We start from the raw sequence: 19,058 nt of genomic DNA, 5'->3' as shown, positions 1-19,058 counted from the left end.
ATGTAAAAAACCAAAAAAAATCAGAGCAAAAAATAACCATTCTCTGCTGGGTCCCTGACACATTTGCTCTGCAGAGGATGCAGAGGATGCTCCCAGTGCCCTGATGCCTTCATTCCATGGCACCTCTGCTTGGCTCTTGACTTCTCTGCCCTTGGCATCTCCCCTTTCCCCTGGTGCAGCTCTGGAATTGCTGCTGAGGTCTTTCTTGCCACACTAACACATTTTTCCTTGTGTTTCAGGGAAAACTTGGAGTTCCAGGACTGCCTGGCTACCCGGGCAGGCAGGGCCCAAAGGTAACTGGGATGGAATGGGTGAACTGGGGAGAGGTGTGGGGTGTGCTGGGGGGGATGCTCCCAGGGGGATGCCAACCAGAGCTAATGGGATGAAGGGGAAGGGCAGCATCCCCCACCCAGGCAGGACAAGTTTGTAAATGGGTAAAAAAAAGCTGCCAACCCCCAGCTGGTGCAAATCAGTGCCTGGTTCTGCAGCATTTCAGTCTCCTGAAAGCAGTGGGATGGAGCTATGGGGATGATAGGAACAGTCTCCCCATGAGCTTTCCTGCTCATAGCAGGCATAATAGTCCTCCTTGTATTATGTTCTGTATTTTTTTAAAGATCTGTGTTGGTGTTAACTAATTAATTAAGGAGAATAGCTAATGAATCAGGGTCTCCCTGCAATTAAAATAAAACTGCAGTTTGCAGCTTTGCAAACATCTTCTCCATCTTATCTACACGCCCACCTTCATTTGGGCCATTTTCAACTGCTCTTTTTTAATTAAAACTGTGAATTCCACTACACAGATTAAAGCTGCAGCCCAGTTTTTACACACCCTGGAGACTTCAGAAACTTATGTTTTTGTTAACTTTTTTTTTTTTTTTTTAAGAATCATGTTTTATTATTCATGTTCATTGCTTGGAAAAAACCAGCAGGCTTGTTTAACACTGAGATATTTATCTGCAGGAGATTCTTTCCTGGTTGTGGTGTTGATTTTTTTTTTTTTTTTTTTTAAATTTGTGTGTTACATCTGGAGTAGGATTTTGGTTGGTTGTTTGGTTTTTTTCATTTCTTTGACTAATTCATATTTTAAGCAGCTATTGTCCAGGCACTCACATCAGAAAGGAACAAGCTAGGAGTTAAATTTTCATGTGCAACACTGACTTTGGAGCTAAAACCCAAAAACCTGCCTGTTCCCCAGGCACAGGCACAACCCTAGGCTTTTGCAGTGACTCCTAATGAAGCATGGACTTCTTTTTTTTTTTTCTGTTGTTATTTTTGGATGAAATTTAGTTTCTTGAGGTCATTTCAGGCCTGGCTTTGGTTCTGTTTTCATTCGAGGAAGGTTTAAAAAGAGAAGGGTTGGGAGCTGGGGATGTCAGGGGGTGCTGGCTGGGGGTTATTCCAGGCCAGTGGGTGCCTGGTGTGGGTGGGCAGAGCTGCTGCCCCTTTCTGTCTCTTGAACCACTCTCTCTTTCTTTTTTTTTTTTTCCCCCAAGGGCTCAATTGGCTTCCCAGGATTTCCAGGAGCCAACGGAGAGAAGGGCACACGGGTAAGAGCCACTTTGCTGGTTTTGGGGGATTTTTTCCCTTCCAAAGAAAGGTCCTTGAGGAGGTGGGGGATGCAGGCAGCTGCTGGGCTGATGCTCTGCTTGTTTTTGGTCAAAGAGGATGCTCTAAGAAGGGTCATCCCAGCTCCTTACACCCCCTGGAGCAGGGCTGGGGAGAGGCTCCTGGTTCCAGCTGTTGGGAGAGGAGGAGGATGCCAGGAATAGCCCTGTCAGCTCTGCAGGCTCCAGCTTCCCAATTAAACTCCGTGAATATTTCCCTCAAGATATTTTAAGAAATTTCTCAGAACCTCAGAATCCTTCTCTCACTGTCAGGCTGTGCTCAGGGCACAAAGAGCTTTTTAATTAATGGTAATTATTAGAGAGGGGGGAATCTGTTCAGAAGCAGCACAAAGCATCTTCAGCCCAACTTGAGATTCGAAGTGTGTGGATGAAAACCTTTTTCTGAGTTCCTCCTTTGAGCAAGAAGAACTGCTCTAAATTCATAAAAACCCTTCAAATGTTGGTCACCACCTCTCACCCCACCTCCACAGCTTTTTCTCCCAAGCAGGGATTGTCTGAATTCACTGCTGATTTTTTTTTTTTTTTGTGGAAGCCACGCTTGAATTAGAGGATTCAGAGTACAAACATAAAGTTATTTTCTGCACCAGCTCTGGTCCCAGGGACAAAAAGGGGGAGTGAGGAGAGGGAGTGGAATTAGTTTCCTTGTTACTCTCATTTAAATACAAATGACTTCTAACAGAAGTGTGTGATAGAAGCCCAGAAAATATAAATCACTTCACACTACATTAATATCATGCCACTGAAATTTGGGTTTTATCCACACCCTCTACCCCCCTTTCTTTTTTTCCACTGAATAATTTTCATTTCATCCTCTGCTGCGGGTGGGAGGAGGGATGCCATGAATCAGGCAGCTGCCACGACAGCCTTAAATTCACTGTAGCCCTATAATTACCCAACCACCTTATCAAATATACAGCAATAGAAGCTCTGGGCTGGATTTTTGGGTGGTGTAAAAGAGGGAGGGCATCAGCAGGGCAGAGAGGAGCCCAAACAGCCCCATCCCTCTTGCTCCATCTTCTCTGGTTTTATTCTGGTGGGATGGAGAGCCAGATGGTTGGGATGGGAAAGCTTTCAGGGATGGGAAAGCTTTCAAAGAGCAGAGCAGACCCCAGGATGTGGTTGGTGATGTGATTGGAACAGCTCCCCAAAGGTTAAGCTGGTTGGATTTTGGCAGTGTCCAGGCTGAGAGGGATTGAGGAGGCAGCAGGATTGCTGGGAAGGATCCAGAGTCCAGGATCTCTGGTGTAAAGGAATGGGAATTAGGGGGTTTTTTGTGTGTGGGAAGCTGGGGCAGGGACTGGCATCCCAACCCCTAAATCATGCTCACTGCTGTCACATAGAAATGCATGGGTTAATTTTATGGTAATTTTAATTTTTTTCTCTCTCTCTCCAATGTGTGATGGGACCATTTCTGCATTTTACTCCATATCCAGCAGCTTGCACTTGGTTTTGCTCCCAAGTATCCACTTAGAAATAAGTGAAAAGCAATTATATAGAGAAAGATAGACTGAGCTGGGATCCTACCACACAACCAAGTGGAGACCATCAACAGAATTTAAGCCTTTCTGAGTTACACTTGATAAATCCCCTTCTGTTTCTCCTGAGACTGCTGAATTTGTTTTTTTTATGAGGATGTCTCCATAAATATAGGCAAGAAAGGGAGTTTCTAAGATTTGTTGCTCCAGTACCCTGTGAAGTAACCCAATTTGCAGCTAAAACAACCAAAATACACTTGTTTGTCTTTTCTCTTTACCCACCATTACTGTTCTCCTGCTCCACGCAATTGTTTATGTGTCCAAAAGAATGTGAATCACACGTTTTTCTTACAATCATCATCATTTAGGAATGGAACTAAGCTTTCCAGCTCATTACTTCAGCAATCCAAGTCGTCTTCCCAACTCATTTAATATTAAAAAAAGGGTAAAACCCAAAGGTCCAGGAGAAAAACCAGCCAGCAGCTGAATTTTGGTGCTGGCAGAGACTGCCAAGAGCTTCCCAAAGTGCAAGCCACCACTTTATGGCTGGTCAGCTGCACGAAAGGGCTTGGAAACATTAAAAAGGGAGGGGGAAAAAGTAGGTTTGGGGGGAAAAGTCACCTGTTAAATAATCCCAGACTCGTGGGGAGCAGTGCCTGGGCGAGGGACCATTCTCACCCTGCAGCTTGGGGGAGCTCCCTGGGACGTTTTCAAAACCTGCTCATAAAATCAATAGTTAGATGTGAATAAGTAGTCTTATTTTTAGAGTTAATAAGCCTCTGCCATTAGCAGAGGGTGATAGATCTCCCTGCTTGCCTGGTCTGACAGAGCCTTGGGGGAGGGGGGGGTGGATGTATCAAAATCCAACCATTTATTTGGGTGCCTAGAAAATAATCTGAATTTAGATGCCTTTCCCTCAGTATGCCTGTTTGAAAAATATAGGTCTGTGTGCATTTACAGGGCTATATAAATTCTTTGCAGCAGCACAGAGTGCTGTATGCATGATTAATGATACCAATAAGCAGAGGGGAAATTTGCTTAAAAATAGAATTGAGAAAGAAGGAGAGGAGTGTGTGGGGCTACCTGCAGGGAAGTGGCACATCCTCCCCTCCACCTGCTCTGAATTTAGCCTCCTGTAGCTAAAGGAAAACTAACTGGGGGACTTAAAAACTATTTTTGTAATTAATTCAAAACTGGTATGCCAGCAGGGTTTACTAAATAGAGCTGCAGAACAAGGAGGATTCAGCAGGACTAATTTTAGTAGCTTGAAGAAAGTTGATTGTAAAGTTTTCCAGCTCCTGTTTCATCTTTGCCTGGTTAATGAGTGCCAAACACGAGAAGACAAGATTATGAGATGATGGATTTGGGGCAGAAAATGGCAAATTCTATTTTCAGCATCCTGGGTTCCTTCCATAGAAAGCAACTCTTTCTCTTCTCTCCTTTAATAGGGGATTGGTAAAAATAGCAGGTCCAGAGGAAGAATGTTAAACCTGGGGGTGTTTTTTTGGTAACTTGACACAAGCCAAAAGAGCATTTTCAGGGAGTGAGCTCCAGGCTATTAGTTTTCTTTTAGGCATAGGGTAATGGAGCTTAATGTGATGCCAGATTTAGGACCCAGCAGTCTCGGTCTTTTTTCTGTCAGAATTAATCAGAATCCCCCATTGCAGGGAGCTGAGTGCATCTGTCACATCCCATGAGCCTGCTGCTGCAAACCAGTGTTCTTCAATTACTTGTTTAGCACCAAGTTCACAGAGATGAAGGAAGATTTGTAAATAGGTGGAGCAGCTTAATTAGGTTGGGTGGCATAAAATAAGAGCTCAGAGCAGGACCACTGCTCTGCCACTGCCACTCCTGAAATATTGCCCAGTCCAGGTGATGCAAAACCTGTTTGTAGGGGAGGAAATCTGCCCAGGTCCTGGCTGGGGTCAGGACTTTCCCCTCTTCTGGAGCTGGGTGAAGGGATGAGCAGAGATTGGTGGAAAAAAAAAAGGGGTTATAAGTTTGGGGGGTGGAAGGGTTGAAGAGGGTTGGTTTGGTTTTTTTTGGCTGTGGTATGTTAGCTGGTGTTTTAGGAGGCTGCCTGGAGAGAGTGGGTGGCCTCCTCTTTGCAAGTCTTTGTGGGTTTTGAAGCACTTGGGATGCCTAAGAAATTTCTTCCCTCAGCTGGTTGGTGTCACCTGGGGGTTGGGGTTACCACCTAAACCTGCCCAAGCATTATAAATTCAAATAAATACAAGGAGCAGAAGATGAAAGCAAAGCTGCTGTGGTCCCTCTCACTGCAAATGAGAACCAGGGAGATTCTGGGGGTGGTTCATGTGCAGAAGGCTCCACTGTGGGCTCCCCAGCTGTGAGCTCAGCCTCAGGGTCTCTCACCTTACTCCTCTTCATTTCTTTTTTGTTCCAGGGCACACCTGGCAAGCCAGGTCCAAGGGGGCAGCGTGGTCCCACGGTAAGGATCCATTTCCTCCTCCTTCAAAGCCTGTTAAGCCCAGGAGAAAGTGTGATTTGATTTCTGTCCTCACTGGGTGGGATCTGGTTGTCAGCAGTCAAAGCCACACAGTGATGTTCAAGGTCATGGGAAGATCAGAGCTCCAGGAGCAGTGATGGAGACTTCTGTGGGGTGGCTCATTGAGCTGATGCTGAGCCCCTTGAGTGCTTTGCCTGGTCACAGTGCAGTGCTGTGGGTAGGAAGAAGGGCTAAAATTCCATCTTTTGTGTGTTTTTAAGGGTCCACGTGGGGAGAGAGGCCCCAGGGGAAGCACTGGGAAACCTGGCCCAAAGGTAAGGTTCTGAGGAGTCTGTTGGAATTGTTCTAAAAAGTGTTGGTGTAAGAAACCACCTGGTTTGTTGCCCTCCATCTCCCTTTTCTCCTGAGCTTCATTACCCAACCAAATGGCTTTTAATTCATCCTTAAATCATATGCAGAGGTCCTGAGGATGTGCTGACCCACATCTCAGTCAATTAACAGCCACTGCAACCAGGAGCAGAGGGATTCCCCCCCCATGTCAGGGACCAACACAACCCTGCCATCCACTGACACTTCTCCTAAGCCCTGTTCTTTGCCATTTTGGTGATATTTGAACCACCTTGTGCTGAGCCATGGAGAAGGGGCACACATTGCTGGGGGTCTCCAGGACCTTGCTGAGCCACTTTTTACACAGACCCTGCGCCCACGATTGGTCCCTTGGCAAACGAGGGATTCCTTTTTTTATTTTATTTTTCATTTTTTGCCTGCCAATCTGGAGGCACTCTCAGCTCCAGAACCTGGTGTAGAAACCCACGAAGTGCCCATCAAGTGTTGGGCACGAGGGAAGCAAAGCTTTGGTGGCCGCGCCGCCGGCTTTAAAAATAAATGTCTCAGCTTTGTGTTGGGATGAATTTTTGATAAACACCTCGTCTGTGTGGCAGCATTTATCTCTCTGAGGGAGGCTGTTATCTGATGGAAATATCCTGAGCTCGCTGACGTTATCTTTCCTGGATTTTTATGAAGCAACATGGGGGGAATGAGCAGCTGCTCGTTCGTCACCGGCGGCTGCGCCTGATGGAGAATTATTAATAGAGAGGAGCAGGGGGAGCTGGTGGGGTGTCCCCTGTGGCTTTGGTGCCATTTGACCTCTTTGTGCACAGCAGCTCTGATGGTGGGGATGTATTTTTAATGGTTTGTTGTTTTGTTTCTTTGTAAAAGGGCAACTCCGGTGGTGATGGCCCCCCTGGTCCTCCTGGTGAAAGGGTAAGAGGTGGTGGGTGCTAAAGCAGGGGGCTCAGGGCTCAGCCCTGTCTCTGTAACCCAGCACATGAGGGGGGCTGGCAGGGCTGAGGTGGTGGAAAGGAAAAATCTGGTTGGAAAGCTGAGATGAAACGTGGTTTTGTGGAGAGAGGTGTCAGGAGTTAGCTCCTTGCTGAGCTCTCCAAGGAAGACTTGAATGGGACCTTGGATGTCCTGGGTGAGCATCACTCCGTGGGAAAAGTCACCCCTGGGTGTTGTGCAGACAGCCTGAGCCCTGGTTTCTGGAGGAGGTGATCCTCCAGGACCTCGTGCTGCTTTCCCTCTCAGCAGAAGAGGGCCAAGACCTGTTTTCCATAGCACTGGGAGGGAAAGTCACAGGAAGGCTGTGGTCCCTCTCCATGTTTCAGTGCTTTTGCAGCTTGATCAGCCACTTGGTTAAACATGCCCAGGGGTTCTTAGCTCCCCAGGAATTATTTCAAGTGGTGGTGCCATGCAGTTGCATCTGGCACTTTGTGGCATTTATCTGGGCTAGAAGGAGGTGGCTGTCACAGCTTTGTGCTCAGCTGCTGCTCACACAGAGCTAATACTTTAAAAAAGAAATTGTTCCAGGTTCTTTAACCATATTTTCTGGCTTGCTTTACATCCCAGGGACCACCAGGGCCTCAAGGACCGACTGGATTTCCTGGACCAAAAGGCCCCCCTGTAAGTAACCCTCTTCCTAGAGCATGCAGAGAAATCCATAAAACCTTTTCCATGCCAGCACAGTCCCAGCCACTTCTCCAGTGACACCCAATCACTGAGCCAGCAGGATAACCCCACAGATTAGGATTTTAAAGAGCCAAGTAAATTGCAGCTGACTGTAGATGTTAATTTCCTAATGACTCCATATCACTGGGATCTCTCCTGGTTCCTTTGGTCTTTATTTTCCCTCTGTATACTGAGAGGACAGCACTTGGCTCTGCTACTGTTATACCCTGGTGAGGATCTCAGAAACCTTTTTGGAGTGGTTTCCTTCCCTGTGGTGGACAACTCATTCCTGCAGTGGAACTGTAACATAAATCTTTCCTTTGGGAGATGTGTTGGAAAGGGCTTTTGGGGTTCTAAGCACCCCCATTTCACTGGATGGGAATAAGGAGGCAGGTGGGTTTGATTCAGTTCCTTCTCAGTTTTGCTGCCGAGCACTTGGTCATGTTCATTCTCCCTCTGGTTTTCTGCTGTAGGGTCCTCCTGGGAAGGATGGATTGCCTGGTCACCCTGGCCAGAGAGGAGAAACTGTAAGTAGCCAAAATTCTTGGGCAGATCATAAGTCCTGAGCCTCATCTTTCCAGTTGGTTTTTCTGAACCTTTCTGTGAACCTTTCTGGGGAGATGTGGCCACGTGGTTGGTGCCCTTGGTCTGTGTCCCTCCATGGGATGGTCTGCAGGAGGGAACCCTCTCCTGAACAGGATGGGTGCTTCTCATGATGATTTCATGATGATTTTTGGGCATCAGTTCATATCTCTCTGAAGCCCAAATGACCCTCCTGCCATCTGCTCTTCTGCATTCAGTAGTTATTATCTTTCTGTTTGGTATTTTGGGGGAGATGTTAATTCCTTTTCCAGCTCACTGGCTGTTGTTGGTGTGTCCCCCTCTCCTCATGCTGCATGTTAGCAGATAGACTCTTTTTTCTTTTTCTTTTCTTTTTTTTTTTTTTCCTCTCTGTTTATTTTACAGGAAAATTTAAAAAAAAACCCCACAAACAAGCCAACACCTTCCTCTACTCAGCTTTGCATTTTTCTTCACTGCCTTCCCTGGCAAATGAGCATTAAAAAAGCTTTGCACATCATGTGGGTTTTTTTGTTTTCCTCTCACACAACAGTTTAATTAACTTGCTTGGCATTTGCTAAGCAAGGCAATGCAAATACTGCTCAGTGCAACACCAGGTATTTATTTACACTCTCTGAGACTGACTTTAATGCAGTGGCTGTGGCATTTTTGAACATCCACTCCTCGGGCCAGGATTAACTTAAAGGTGAAGAGAAGAGTTTTCACCTGCCAGAGCCTGACTCTGACATTTAGTTTTCCCTTGCTGAGTTATCTGCAACTTCCAGGACACCTACATTCAAATTAGAAGAAGGAGCAGCAGCAGCAAAAACTTTGCTTGTGTCTGCTGGTATCAACTCCTGAATAAAGCATCAAACTTCAAATCTTCAAGAATGGGATTGGAAATGGGGTTTTCAATTATTTGGGGTCTGAAATGTAGGGATTCCCTATAGCCTGCTTCATTCATTACAGCAGTAGTTTGTCTACCAAAGGGGAATGCTTCCAGAAAACCCCAAATCTGTTCATTTGTGCCATCAACAAGCTTGGAAAAATCACTTTCCCCTGAACCCTTTTGGGGTGCAGGCCCAGGTGGCAGAAGTCTCTTTTCTGTCCTGCCCTCATCACACAGAGCTAAAAAACAAAGAGAGAAACACAAAAAGTATTTGAAATGTTATTTCCACATCAGCAGCTCCCTCTGTGTCCTCACAGAAGAAAACCTAAACTTGAAATCTGTGTCAAATAGTTCCCATCGTTTTACTTTTCATTTAGTAGCAAGTAGGCACACTGAAGGATAATGAAACATTTGGCCACATTAAATTTAAAAAGATTGGATCTAAAAGAGAAGAAAATCACTAAAAACTCTGCCCAAGGCTCAGGCAGGATAAAAGGAAACCCCTTTCTTCAAATTAATAGGAAAAGTCCTGCACAAAACTGGCTGAAACCTTTTTCCACGATAAGAGCTTAAATTGTACATTCTTTCACAAAGCTGTTTTGCCATTACCCCATCAGTGACAGGATATTTTCTGTGACCTGCAGACAGCTATAAAATAGCATGGAGTAGTTTGTGGGTTGGTTTTTTTTAGCATGACACATTCCCGTTGGCTGAGGATTTATCTGATCATCTTCTGTGGCAATGAGAACAGAGTCTGTGTGCCCTAGATGCCATTTCTCAAGCTTGTCAGCACGCTATAGGAAGAATGATAATTAATGTGCTTTTTAAAAGAGTGGCTTAGGAGAGCCAAACAATCACAGTGGGGACAGTTGGTTATTGTCACTCTCCAGAATGTCACTGGAAGAAGCTGTCATGGAGACTTTGCTCCTCAGCAGCAGCATTTAGAGAGAAGCACATTTGTCATTTCTTTCAACAGCTGTTGATAAAGAAAATAAAGGTTCCTGCAGCCCCTGAGGCTGGTGGGCTCTGGGTTTCAGAGGGGCTGGAGACTGGGGCTGCCAGTGCCCAAAGTGGAAGATGCTCACCCAGACTCCCAGCTCCTGGGGGCTAAGCCTAAACCAGAACAGGGGGCAGGAGAAGGGAAATGGTTATTAAGAAGTGTGCAGCATGAAGAAACTCTCATGTTCTGACTTTTTAACAGCCTTTTTCTCTGTAGGTTTTATGAGTGTAGCAAATTTTTTGATGCATGTATGGGCAATCCTGCTGCCAAACCCCCCAGCAGCTGCATCAAAACAGCAGAGCTGAGCTTTGGGAATCCTTTTCTTCCTCTGTTTTGCCCCTGTGTGTATATGTAGAAGCACATAATTTCCATTCTCTGTTTGATTTCTTGTTTCTTTGGTTTTGGGGTGTCCAGTCACTCCTGGTCAGTAGTTTCACCAGAGGAGCAGTATTGGTGGCATCCTGTGACCCTCACTGGAGCCCTCCTTCAGTAAAAATAGCATCTAATTTCTCTTTTCCCTTTCTTTAACAGGGTTTCCAAGGCAAGACTGGCCCTCCAGGACCCCCTGGTGTTGTAGGCCCTCAGGTAGGAAACAAAACCTCCTCTTCCAGGGGTAGCAAGAAAGCTTGATGGCTTTGAAATTCCTGGCCAAGGTGTGAAATTACTCCAGGGGCTCCCAGCCCACCTTGTCCAGGCATTAGGATGGCATTTAGGCAGCAAGCCTGAAAGCTGCTGAAAATGAGGTGGCTCCTGTGAACTACCTTGGTGTAAAGTTGGTGTAGGATGAGTGAGAAGCCAGCTACCCACAGCCTGACCAAAAAACCTAAAGCAAGCAGAAAGTTAAATGTGTTAAGTGCTCTTACACACAGTTATGAAGATGTACACGGAGTTAGGAAGCAGCTCATCCCCCTTTAACATAAAGCACTGCTGGGTCTGCCAGAGTTGGGCTGGTTTCTTGTAGCCACAACGAGCTCTGTGCAACCTGGGAATAGGAGGTGCACAACCAGGATTTGTCACCCTCAGGTGGGGACAGGAAAGGTTTGGGGCACCCATTTTGCAGGCAGAGTCCTGAGCGCTGCCTTTGGGTTGAGTCTGCTCCCCCCAGCTGCCAGGGAGGTTGCTTTTTAATTACAAACTAATTTGTCCTCAGTTTAAAGTTCCCTGATCTGTAAATCCCTTGATGAGGGGCAGTTCCCTGTCTCCCCAACTTGCAAGTTGTGTTCTGGGGGGATTTCCTTTGGCTCTCTCAGGGTGATGCTGCCAGGCGAGTGCGGCGTTAGTGTTCTGCTGGCACTAAGTGACACCAGTGACAGCCACCCTCCCAGGGGACACCAGTCTGCAGGGATGTGACAGCTTTCTACATGTGGCTTTTTGTCCTCCAAAATGTGAGGAGCCTTCTGCACTGGGCCTTACACTCCCCTTGTCAGCGTTGGTGCACATTGGGTGCAGGGACTCTCATGTGGTACAAGCCTGCTCCATCATTTATGCCCTGTATAAGATTGTAGAGTACTTAAAAAGTTTTTAATTATAAAAAAAAAAAAAAATCCCTAAGCATAATAATTGGAGGAATAGTATCGAATAGTATCTCGTTTATGTGAACAATCTCATTTCAGAGGTGCAATGTTGCTCTTGTTCCAATGGAGGCAAAAGGAGGCATCTCTGCAGGGGCTCCTGGTGGTACTGAGGGGATAGCTAAGGGGGAAAGAGGATCTTCCATCCCATTGGAATTTAAGGAGCGTAGGGATGCATCTTTTCCTTCCTTGGTTGTTCTGCTGATCCCCACCTTCTCCCTGACCTCTGTTTTCTTCAGGGTCCAACTGGTGAGACTGGGCCAATGGGTGAGCGAGGACATCCAGGCCCTCCAGGTCCCCCAGGTGAACAAGGTCTTCCTGGCCTCACTGGAAAAGAAGGAACGAAGGTAGGGACCAGCAGCCTGCTGGATTCTTCACCTTCCTTGCAAGCCTGGATGCCTGCTTCTCTCCCAGAGAAGGAGAGGGGTGATTCAGACAAGACAAGATGTTCTCCAGTGCATCACCATGACTTGAGCCCAGAGGCTGGGTCTCTGGAGCCTGCAGATCCTCAGCAATTTATCACTTTATATTTGATAAATTCATCCATTTGTCATTGCAGGGAGACCCTGGTCCTGCTGGCCTTCCAGGGAAGGATGGTCCCCCAGGCTTACGAGGCTTCCCAGGAGAGAGAGGGCTCCCTGGCCCCATTGTGAGTAGAGGCTGCAGGGTCTTGCCAGGGGGCTGCTGGAAGCCCAGCTGGTGGGGGCAGCTCTCACCTCCCCAAATGACTTTGTTTTCTCCCCTTCAGGGTTCTCCAGGGCTGAAAGGCAACGAAGGTCCCCCAGGCCCCCCAGGTCCAGCAGTGAGTATCCTTGCCCTCACAGCCACCACTGAACACATTTACAAGGCCAAAGGGAGGGTTAGTCACAGCTCAGGCCTCCATCCTTTATTTCCTTTACACTAACGACCTCCTGGATGTTGCTTTTTTTTTTTTTTTTTTTTTTTTTTACAAGACACACATGCCATCTGTGAACATACGTGATAAGGCAAAGGAACAGGGATGACTCAGGGCATTGAGATTTTTGTTCCTAAGGCACCAGCTTTCCCTCTGGAGGTTTTCCTCACTGGAGACCCATGTTCAGTGCAGCTCTCCTGGAAGAAAATACTCATCATCCAACCCCCCCTGCTGCATTGGTCATGAAGTGGCTCATGCTCTTGTTCCAAGCTGGTTATATCCCTCCCAGAAACTGAGCTACCTGTCTCATCCAGAGTAGAACTAAGCTCTTCCAAGGATTTTAATTAAGAAAAGAGCTGTAGGACCTCTTGGGCTGATGATGCCACATCTTTACATGGCAGTTACCCCAGCAGATGTGCTCACTTACAGATGACACACTGCAGCATCCTGCTGCTGCACTTCTTTCTTTCTATGTAAAGGTGAAGCTCAGTAGAGTCCTTAAGTAGAGTACTTAAAAAGTTTTTAACTATAAAAAAAAAAAAAGACCCTAAGCATAGTAATTGGAGGAATAGTACCTCATTTATGTGAACAATCTCATTTCAGAGGTTCCCAAAGCCTCTGGTCTGTCAAGTACAAGGTTGCTCTTCTCCCAGTGGAGGCAAAAGGAGGCATCTCTGCTGGGGCTCCTGGTGGTACTGAGGAGACAGCTAAGGGGGAAGGAGGATCTTCCATCCCTAATGCTTCCTTCCTTCTTCTCTGAACAGGGTTCTCCTGGTGAACGTGGTCCTGCAGGATCAGCTGGCCCAATAGGCTTGCCAGGGAGACCTGGCCCCCAGGGACCTCCAGGACCTGCAGGTGAAAAGGGAGCCCCAGTAAGTACCAGTATAAAAATGAACATATAAAAATCAACTAAAAGTGTGCCTAGTAGGAAGCTGAGCATGGAGACATTCTCTGGGTTTGTGTATAAAAGGTTTAGGAAGGGGTGGTCTCATCTTGGGTGCATGGACACTCAATGGATGTGGTCCCAGGGATCAAACTCTCCTCAGGCAACAAGAAGGGATGAGGCCAGGTGAAATGACAGCCTGTGTGACCTCCAGATGCCATCCAGCCAAGGCACAGATCTGTGTGCAGGGGGCTGAACCGACCCCATCACCCCTTCCAAGGATGCAGCAGCCGCAGCCCTTCCCGCTCAGCCCAATCAACCCTTTGCCCTCGCTCTGCCCCGACCAAGGTGCTGCCCAGGCTTTGGCTCCTTTTCCCAGGATGCTGCGTGCATCAACATTCCCAGGCATCCTGCTGGAAAGAGCTGCTCCCAGCTGAGTGCTGCCATATGGTCCCTCGCTGTCACCAGCCCCCGCGCGCTCCCGCGTCTTTCGCTCCCCAGCCACGCACGGGAAATGTCACGTGCAGGCAGGAGGGAGTGGGCTGCTGGGATTACTTCTGTCCCCCGAGAGCACAGCACCCTGCCAGGCCTGAGGAGGAAGACTGAGCTTCTCGTTTGCACCCAACTGTTTTTCCAGGGGCTCAAAAAACCTCCCTCCAACTTAAAACTGGGCTTCAGACCCAGCCAAACGGGATGCCCAGGGAGGGGCTCGAAGCCTCAGCCCTGGAGATATTCAAGGTGAGGCCATGAGCAATCTGATCTAGTTGAGGGTGTCCTGCAGGGGGGATGGACTAGGTGGCCTTTAGAGTTGCCTTCCAATCCAGATTATTCTGTGATTCCATGAAACAAGCCCTGGCTGAGGTGGTTTCAGACACCACGGGGCTGCTGAGGGTGATGGATGGTTGTTATCACAAGTGTTTATCAGCCACTGCTTTCCACATTTGCTGGCTTATTAAAACTCCAGCAGCTAGTCCAGAGGCAAGGGCTTCCTGGTGAATCAGCTTTATGAACATCTGTCTTGCCAAGTACCTACATGATGTATCTGTGGATAGATGAATAGGCAATCTATGTGGCATCTAATTATTCAGCATAGAGCATCCCAGGATTCAGATGCAATTAAATTATGTACGAGGAAACTGAAAAATATTCACTGTTGAGTTCCTGTAAACAAACAAATGTGATTGAAGGCTCCAGGTCTGAAGGGTAATGGGAGATGTTTAAGCAGCAGAAATTGCTTTATTCACTTCAAGTGTTTTCCTTTGTGCAGAAGTTCAGGAGAGAGCTTGGGGCCTCCTGAGAAACCCCCACGAGTTGGGGAGCAGCCAGGGAGGGAGCAGCCCATGAGTGCTGGGGCAGCCAGGACCAGAATCAATAAAAACTGGCTTACAAGAATAAAAATGAGTTGAGGTCTTGTTTGTCATCCAGAGAGAGATGGCAGAGGGTTCAGATTAAATCTGATTATATTGCTATAGCAGTGAAATTGCAGCTGTGGTCTGGGTATTCACTACTTAGATTTGTTTGTTCTGTCTTTCTCTCTCAAGATAAGAATCTTGCCTTGTTTCAGACAACACAGAGAGCCTGATGAAATATCAGCTGGAACTGGTTTTGCTCTACCTGCCCATATAAGCAGGGGTCATTAGCAGCTGAATAAAACGTTAATGGGATGTAATGGGTTGGCTGGAGGGAGAAGAGCTCTGTGTGACCTCTCTGCTTCTTCTGCTTCCAGGGTGAGAAGGGTCCCCAAGGACCAGCTGGCCGGGATGGCATCCAGGGCCCAGTGGGACTGCCAGGGCCAGCAGGTCCTGTTGGACCCCCTGGAGAAGATGGAGACAAGGTGGGAGCAGCTCCCTGCTGGGCAGGGTCTCTCTGGGAAGGACCTGGGCAATGTCCTCTGTTGCCTCTAAGCTCCTTTTTCACCACCTTGGGTTGGGTTTGCTGCTGGGCTTGGCACCAGGGATATTTCTGGCACTTGGAACCCCAGGAGATCAGCAGAGTTTGGTCTGGAGAGCAGCAGGGAAACAGAGCTGTGCCACTTGCTGAAATCCAGTTTTCCTCCCCAAATCCTGTACCAGGGCACCTGGCCTTTCCAAATTAATTAGCTGTCCCCACCCTCTTATTAAGCCCCTCTGGACTGGAGTATTCTTAGAAAACATCAGCTGGGATGAATCCTTCACTGCTGCTAACAAGATCTGCAAAATGATGCTGCTTGCACCTCATGGCAGCAAAGGAAAGTGTCAGGATGCAGAAGTTTGATTTCACCTGGAATGGCCAAATCTCTGACCCATTTCAGAACATTCTGGGGTACTTCTGGGGGGACTGGCATCCTTGGGGATGGGTGTGCAGCCACACAGGACTATTGATTGAGAATATTTTGAGATATGGACATGGTGACCAAGTGAACTAACTTTGTACTCTTTGTACCTGGCAGGGGGAGATCGGGGAGCCTGGCCAGAAGGGCAGCAAGGGTGACAAAGGGGAGCAGGTGAGTAGGGGGGACATCTGCACAGCTGCTCCCCTGGAGGAGCGTGGCCATGCTGTGGGGCTTGATGGAAACAGGAACCAGTATCATTTTAACTTCTTTCTGTCGTTGCTTCATCTCCTCCTTTGCTTCATCAAATGCCCACACGATGTAAAAAAAGAGCAAGTGCCTGAAGTGTGAGCCTCCAGCTCCCAGGAACAGTCTGAGATGTTTCCATGTCACCCATGGACTGTGCTAATAGCTGTGAAACTTCAGCAGCCCTCGCCGTTAGAGTTGGGTGTTCAGCTGTGCTTCTTATAGCACCCTGCAGCACCCTTCATGTGCTGCTCAGAGCTTGAGGAACAGAAAATAAATAAGACAGAAGCATCTAGAGAGAACTGAGCAGTGTGAGATTGCTCTGCTTGGGCAAACCCACACTCATAGTGTCCCCTGTGCCACTGGCACCAGGGCTTGAGGGATGCTGCTGTGTCTGGGGAGTCTGGACCCCGTCCTTCCTCTCTCTTTAGGGAATTAATTTATACTTCCTAGAGGCTGTGTTGAAGGGCATTGCCTTTTCCAGGTGGTTTTTTTTCACTCTGTGATCCTAACAGTGCCACTGCTCTTCTGTTTCATGGCAGGGCCCACCAGGTCCCACCGGTCCCCAGGGTCCTATTGGTCAACCAGGCCCAGCTGTGAGTATTGTCCCCTGTTAACAGAAATTCCCTTTCTTCCCATAAAATCTCCTGGGGAGCACCACAAGGATCAGCACTTTCTGCCTGGCACTGCTGATGTCCAGGGCATGAGCTGGGGGCTCATCAGCCCCATCAGCTGGTGGGGATGGGGTTTGGTACCTCCCTGGTGCCTTTGCCAAGCTGTGTCAGACTCTTTCTTTGTAGGGTGCTGATGGAGAGCCAGGTCCCAGGGGACAGCAAGGCCTCTTTGGTCAGAAAGGTGATGAAGGACCTCGAGGTTTCCCTGGTCCCCCCGGCCCTGTGGGCTTGCAGGTAATTTGCAGCAGCAGGGATGGGTTTAGGGTAATGAGAGCTGGGGGGCTGTGAGATGTTCCCAGCTAAAACTCATCCTCTCCACCTCCACAGGGCTTGCCCGGACCACCTGGGGAGAAGGGAGAGACTGGTGATGTTGGGCAAATGGTAAGATGGTTTCATGCTTCTTTTTTTCAGCACTGCCATAGACATTGCTCCAAGAAATAAGTCTTAAATTTTGTCTCCCTTTTCTCTCAGGGCCCGCCAGGCCCACCTGGACCCAGAGGTCCATCTGGACCACCAGGAGCAGATGGCCCACAGGGTCCTCCCGGGGGAATAGGAAATCCTGGTGCAGTAGGAGAGAAGGTAAAGCAGCCAGAAAACCCTAAATGAAGCCAGCAAGAGTTTGCAACAGGACTCAGGTCAGGTCTTGGCTCCATCAGCAGAAAACCCTGCAGAAATCTAACTGCTCCACCTCTTTTCCCTTCTGTAGGGTGAACCTGGTGAATCTGGTGAGCCTGGTCTTCCTGGAGAGGTTGGCCTCCCAGTAAGTATCTTGGTGTGATGGAGAAGATCTTTCCTTCAGTGGTGTCCCCTGGGTGCAGGGGTGCTGAAGGGGCAGCTGTGGATGGGGCTGCTGGGATGGAATCAGCCACATCCTTGGGTTGGGTATGGGGTGACACATCACCACGTTGCTGGGTATTTATAGTCTAACATTTAGTCACCAAGTGTGGACTGCCCACGGCTGAACACCATGAACACCAGTTAATCTTTGTGGGAAGGGACTGTTAAATCATCTCCTTGTGTTTGGAGAGGCAAACACAGCTTCTTGCTCAGAATTGATTAAAGAATAATGAGATGGGGAAGTTGTTTTCCTAGATAACAGGAACACCCTTTGTCCTTCACAGGGTCCCAAAGGTGAAAGAGGGGAAAAGGGGGAAGCAGGTCCCTCTGGTGCTGCTGGTCCACCTGGTCCCAAAGGTCCACCAGGTGATGATGGTCCCAAGGGCAGCCCTGTAAGTACCCCCTCCAGATTGCTGCATGAAAAGGTGTTCTCCAGAGAATTTTGTGGAAATTTGCAATAGTTTACCAGCCAGAGAATTATTCCTCTAGTGATATATGGTATCAGTCCCCTTCTCTAGGGTGCTAATGAGGAAAAGACCCAGCTGCACCAGATCTCCCAGCAATACTTGAATTATGAGTCCTTTTTGCAGCTGATCAGAAATCTCACCCGGACGGGGAGGGCAGCAGGGCCACTTTGCACTTGAGCTCAGGTTTTGCCAAGGTCTTCTGCACCCGAGTGAAGATTTATGTGAATTTGGGAGTTGTACCTCTAGGGTGGGATCCCTGCTGCTGCTAATTGCTGTAGCTCTCTTGAAGCCAGCAGAGCAATACTGATTTATCCCCCGTGACACCAGCACAGCATTTATCTTGCCGGCTTCTTTTGATGCTTGCTGGCTGAAGAAATTTATTCTGTGATAAGCAAAGCTGGCATGAAGCAGCAGAGGAGGCAGGGGAGTTAGTCATCTCTCTTAACAGATGGGCTTGTAGGATATGGCATTATTGGTCTGAAAGCTGTTCCCCCGAATCATCTGAAGTACACAGCAGACATTGTGTGGAGAAGAATGGTGAAGCCTTGTAGTTGTTAAGCACTTTGAAAGGATCTTCGTGCCCAAAATGTTACACGGCGTGGAGGAAGCAAAAGCAAAATTTTCTGATCTGCACCTTCCCCCCCAAGCTGGGAGGATTTCACTGTCACTCACCTGATGCAGTTAGGAGAAACCCAGTGAAACTTCCAGCCCTGACACTGGAGCTTTGCTCTGGATGCAGAGCTGAACCAGTGGCTGCATCAGGGTGGAATTACTGAAGATGCAAAGATGGGATGTGACCTAGGACTGTGTCTGAGGATAGAGAACTGGGGTTTTGCTCCATGGGGTGACTCCTCACGTTGTCACTGCAGCAGTTGGCACTAGTGCTCTGCAATCCCTCAGGTACCACATCTCTAACTTGGGGATGTCCTTCTTCTCTCTTTGCAGGGTCCAGTTGGTTTCCCTGGTGACCCTGGTCCTCCTGGAGAACCTGGTCCAGCTGTAAGTGTTTGTGTCCCAGAGGGGCAGTTAGGTTCCTCCTCTTTGTGCTGCTGATTCACCAGCAGCTCCTCTGGCATTCGCTCTTCCTTTACTTGGGAAAAAGGAGGAATTCTCTCTGTTTTGTCTGACCATGCTACAGCCTTTGGGGCAGCAGCTG

General features: G+C 48.0%; 1 protein-coding gene across 3 annotated transcripts in view; it reads left to right on the top strand.

Annotated features, from left to right (window-relative positions):
• Positions 1–19,058, top strand: part of COL5A1 (collagen type V alpha 1 chain) — a 143,135-nt gene that overhangs the window by 107,032 nt on the left and 17,045 nt on the right. For all 3 annotated transcript variants that reach the window (XM_071765701.1, XM_071765703.1, XM_071765702.1), the window contains exons 31-51: positions 240–293; positions 1,494–1,547; positions 5,505–5,549; positions 5,828–5,881; positions 6,786–6,830; positions 7,476–7,529; positions 8,048–8,101; positions 10,553–10,606; positions 11,832–11,939; positions 12,152–12,241; positions 12,341–12,394; positions 13,252–13,359; positions 15,097–15,204; positions 15,799–15,852; positions 16,467–16,520; positions 16,725–16,832; positions 16,926–16,979; positions 17,070–17,177; positions 17,305–17,358; positions 17,720–17,827; positions 18,848–18,901. In XM_071765701.1, the coding sequence (XP_071621802.1) occupies positions 240–293; positions 1,494–1,547; positions 5,505–5,549; positions 5,828–5,881; positions 6,786–6,830; positions 7,476–7,529; positions 8,048–8,101; positions 10,553–10,606; positions 11,832–11,939; positions 12,152–12,241; positions 12,341–12,394; positions 13,252–13,359; positions 15,097–15,204; positions 15,799–15,852; positions 16,467–16,520; positions 16,725–16,832; positions 16,926–16,979; positions 17,070–17,177; positions 17,305–17,358; positions 17,720–17,827; positions 18,848–18,901 (1,476 nt within the window). The remainder of the gene's footprint in view (positions 1–239; positions 294–1,493; positions 1,548–5,504; positions 5,550–5,827; positions 5,882–6,785; positions 6,831–7,475; positions 7,530–8,047; positions 8,102–10,552; positions 10,607–11,831; positions 11,940–12,151; positions 12,242–12,340; positions 12,395–13,251; positions 13,360–15,096; positions 15,205–15,798; positions 15,853–16,466; positions 16,521–16,724; positions 16,833–16,925; positions 16,980–17,069; positions 17,178–17,304; positions 17,359–17,719; positions 17,828–18,847; positions 18,902–19,058) is intronic.

The sequence above is a fragment of the Heliangelus exortis genome, chromosome 22 (assembly GCF_036169615.1).
Source record: "Heliangelus exortis chromosome 22, bHelExo1.hap1, whole genome shotgun sequence".
In the NCBI taxonomy this organism is placed as follows: Eukaryota; Metazoa; Chordata; class Aves; order Apodiformes; family Trochilidae; genus Heliangelus; species Heliangelus exortis.
The sequence above is the reverse complement of the archived record's forward strand: the minus strand, read 5'-3'. Positions and strand labels throughout refer to the sequence as shown.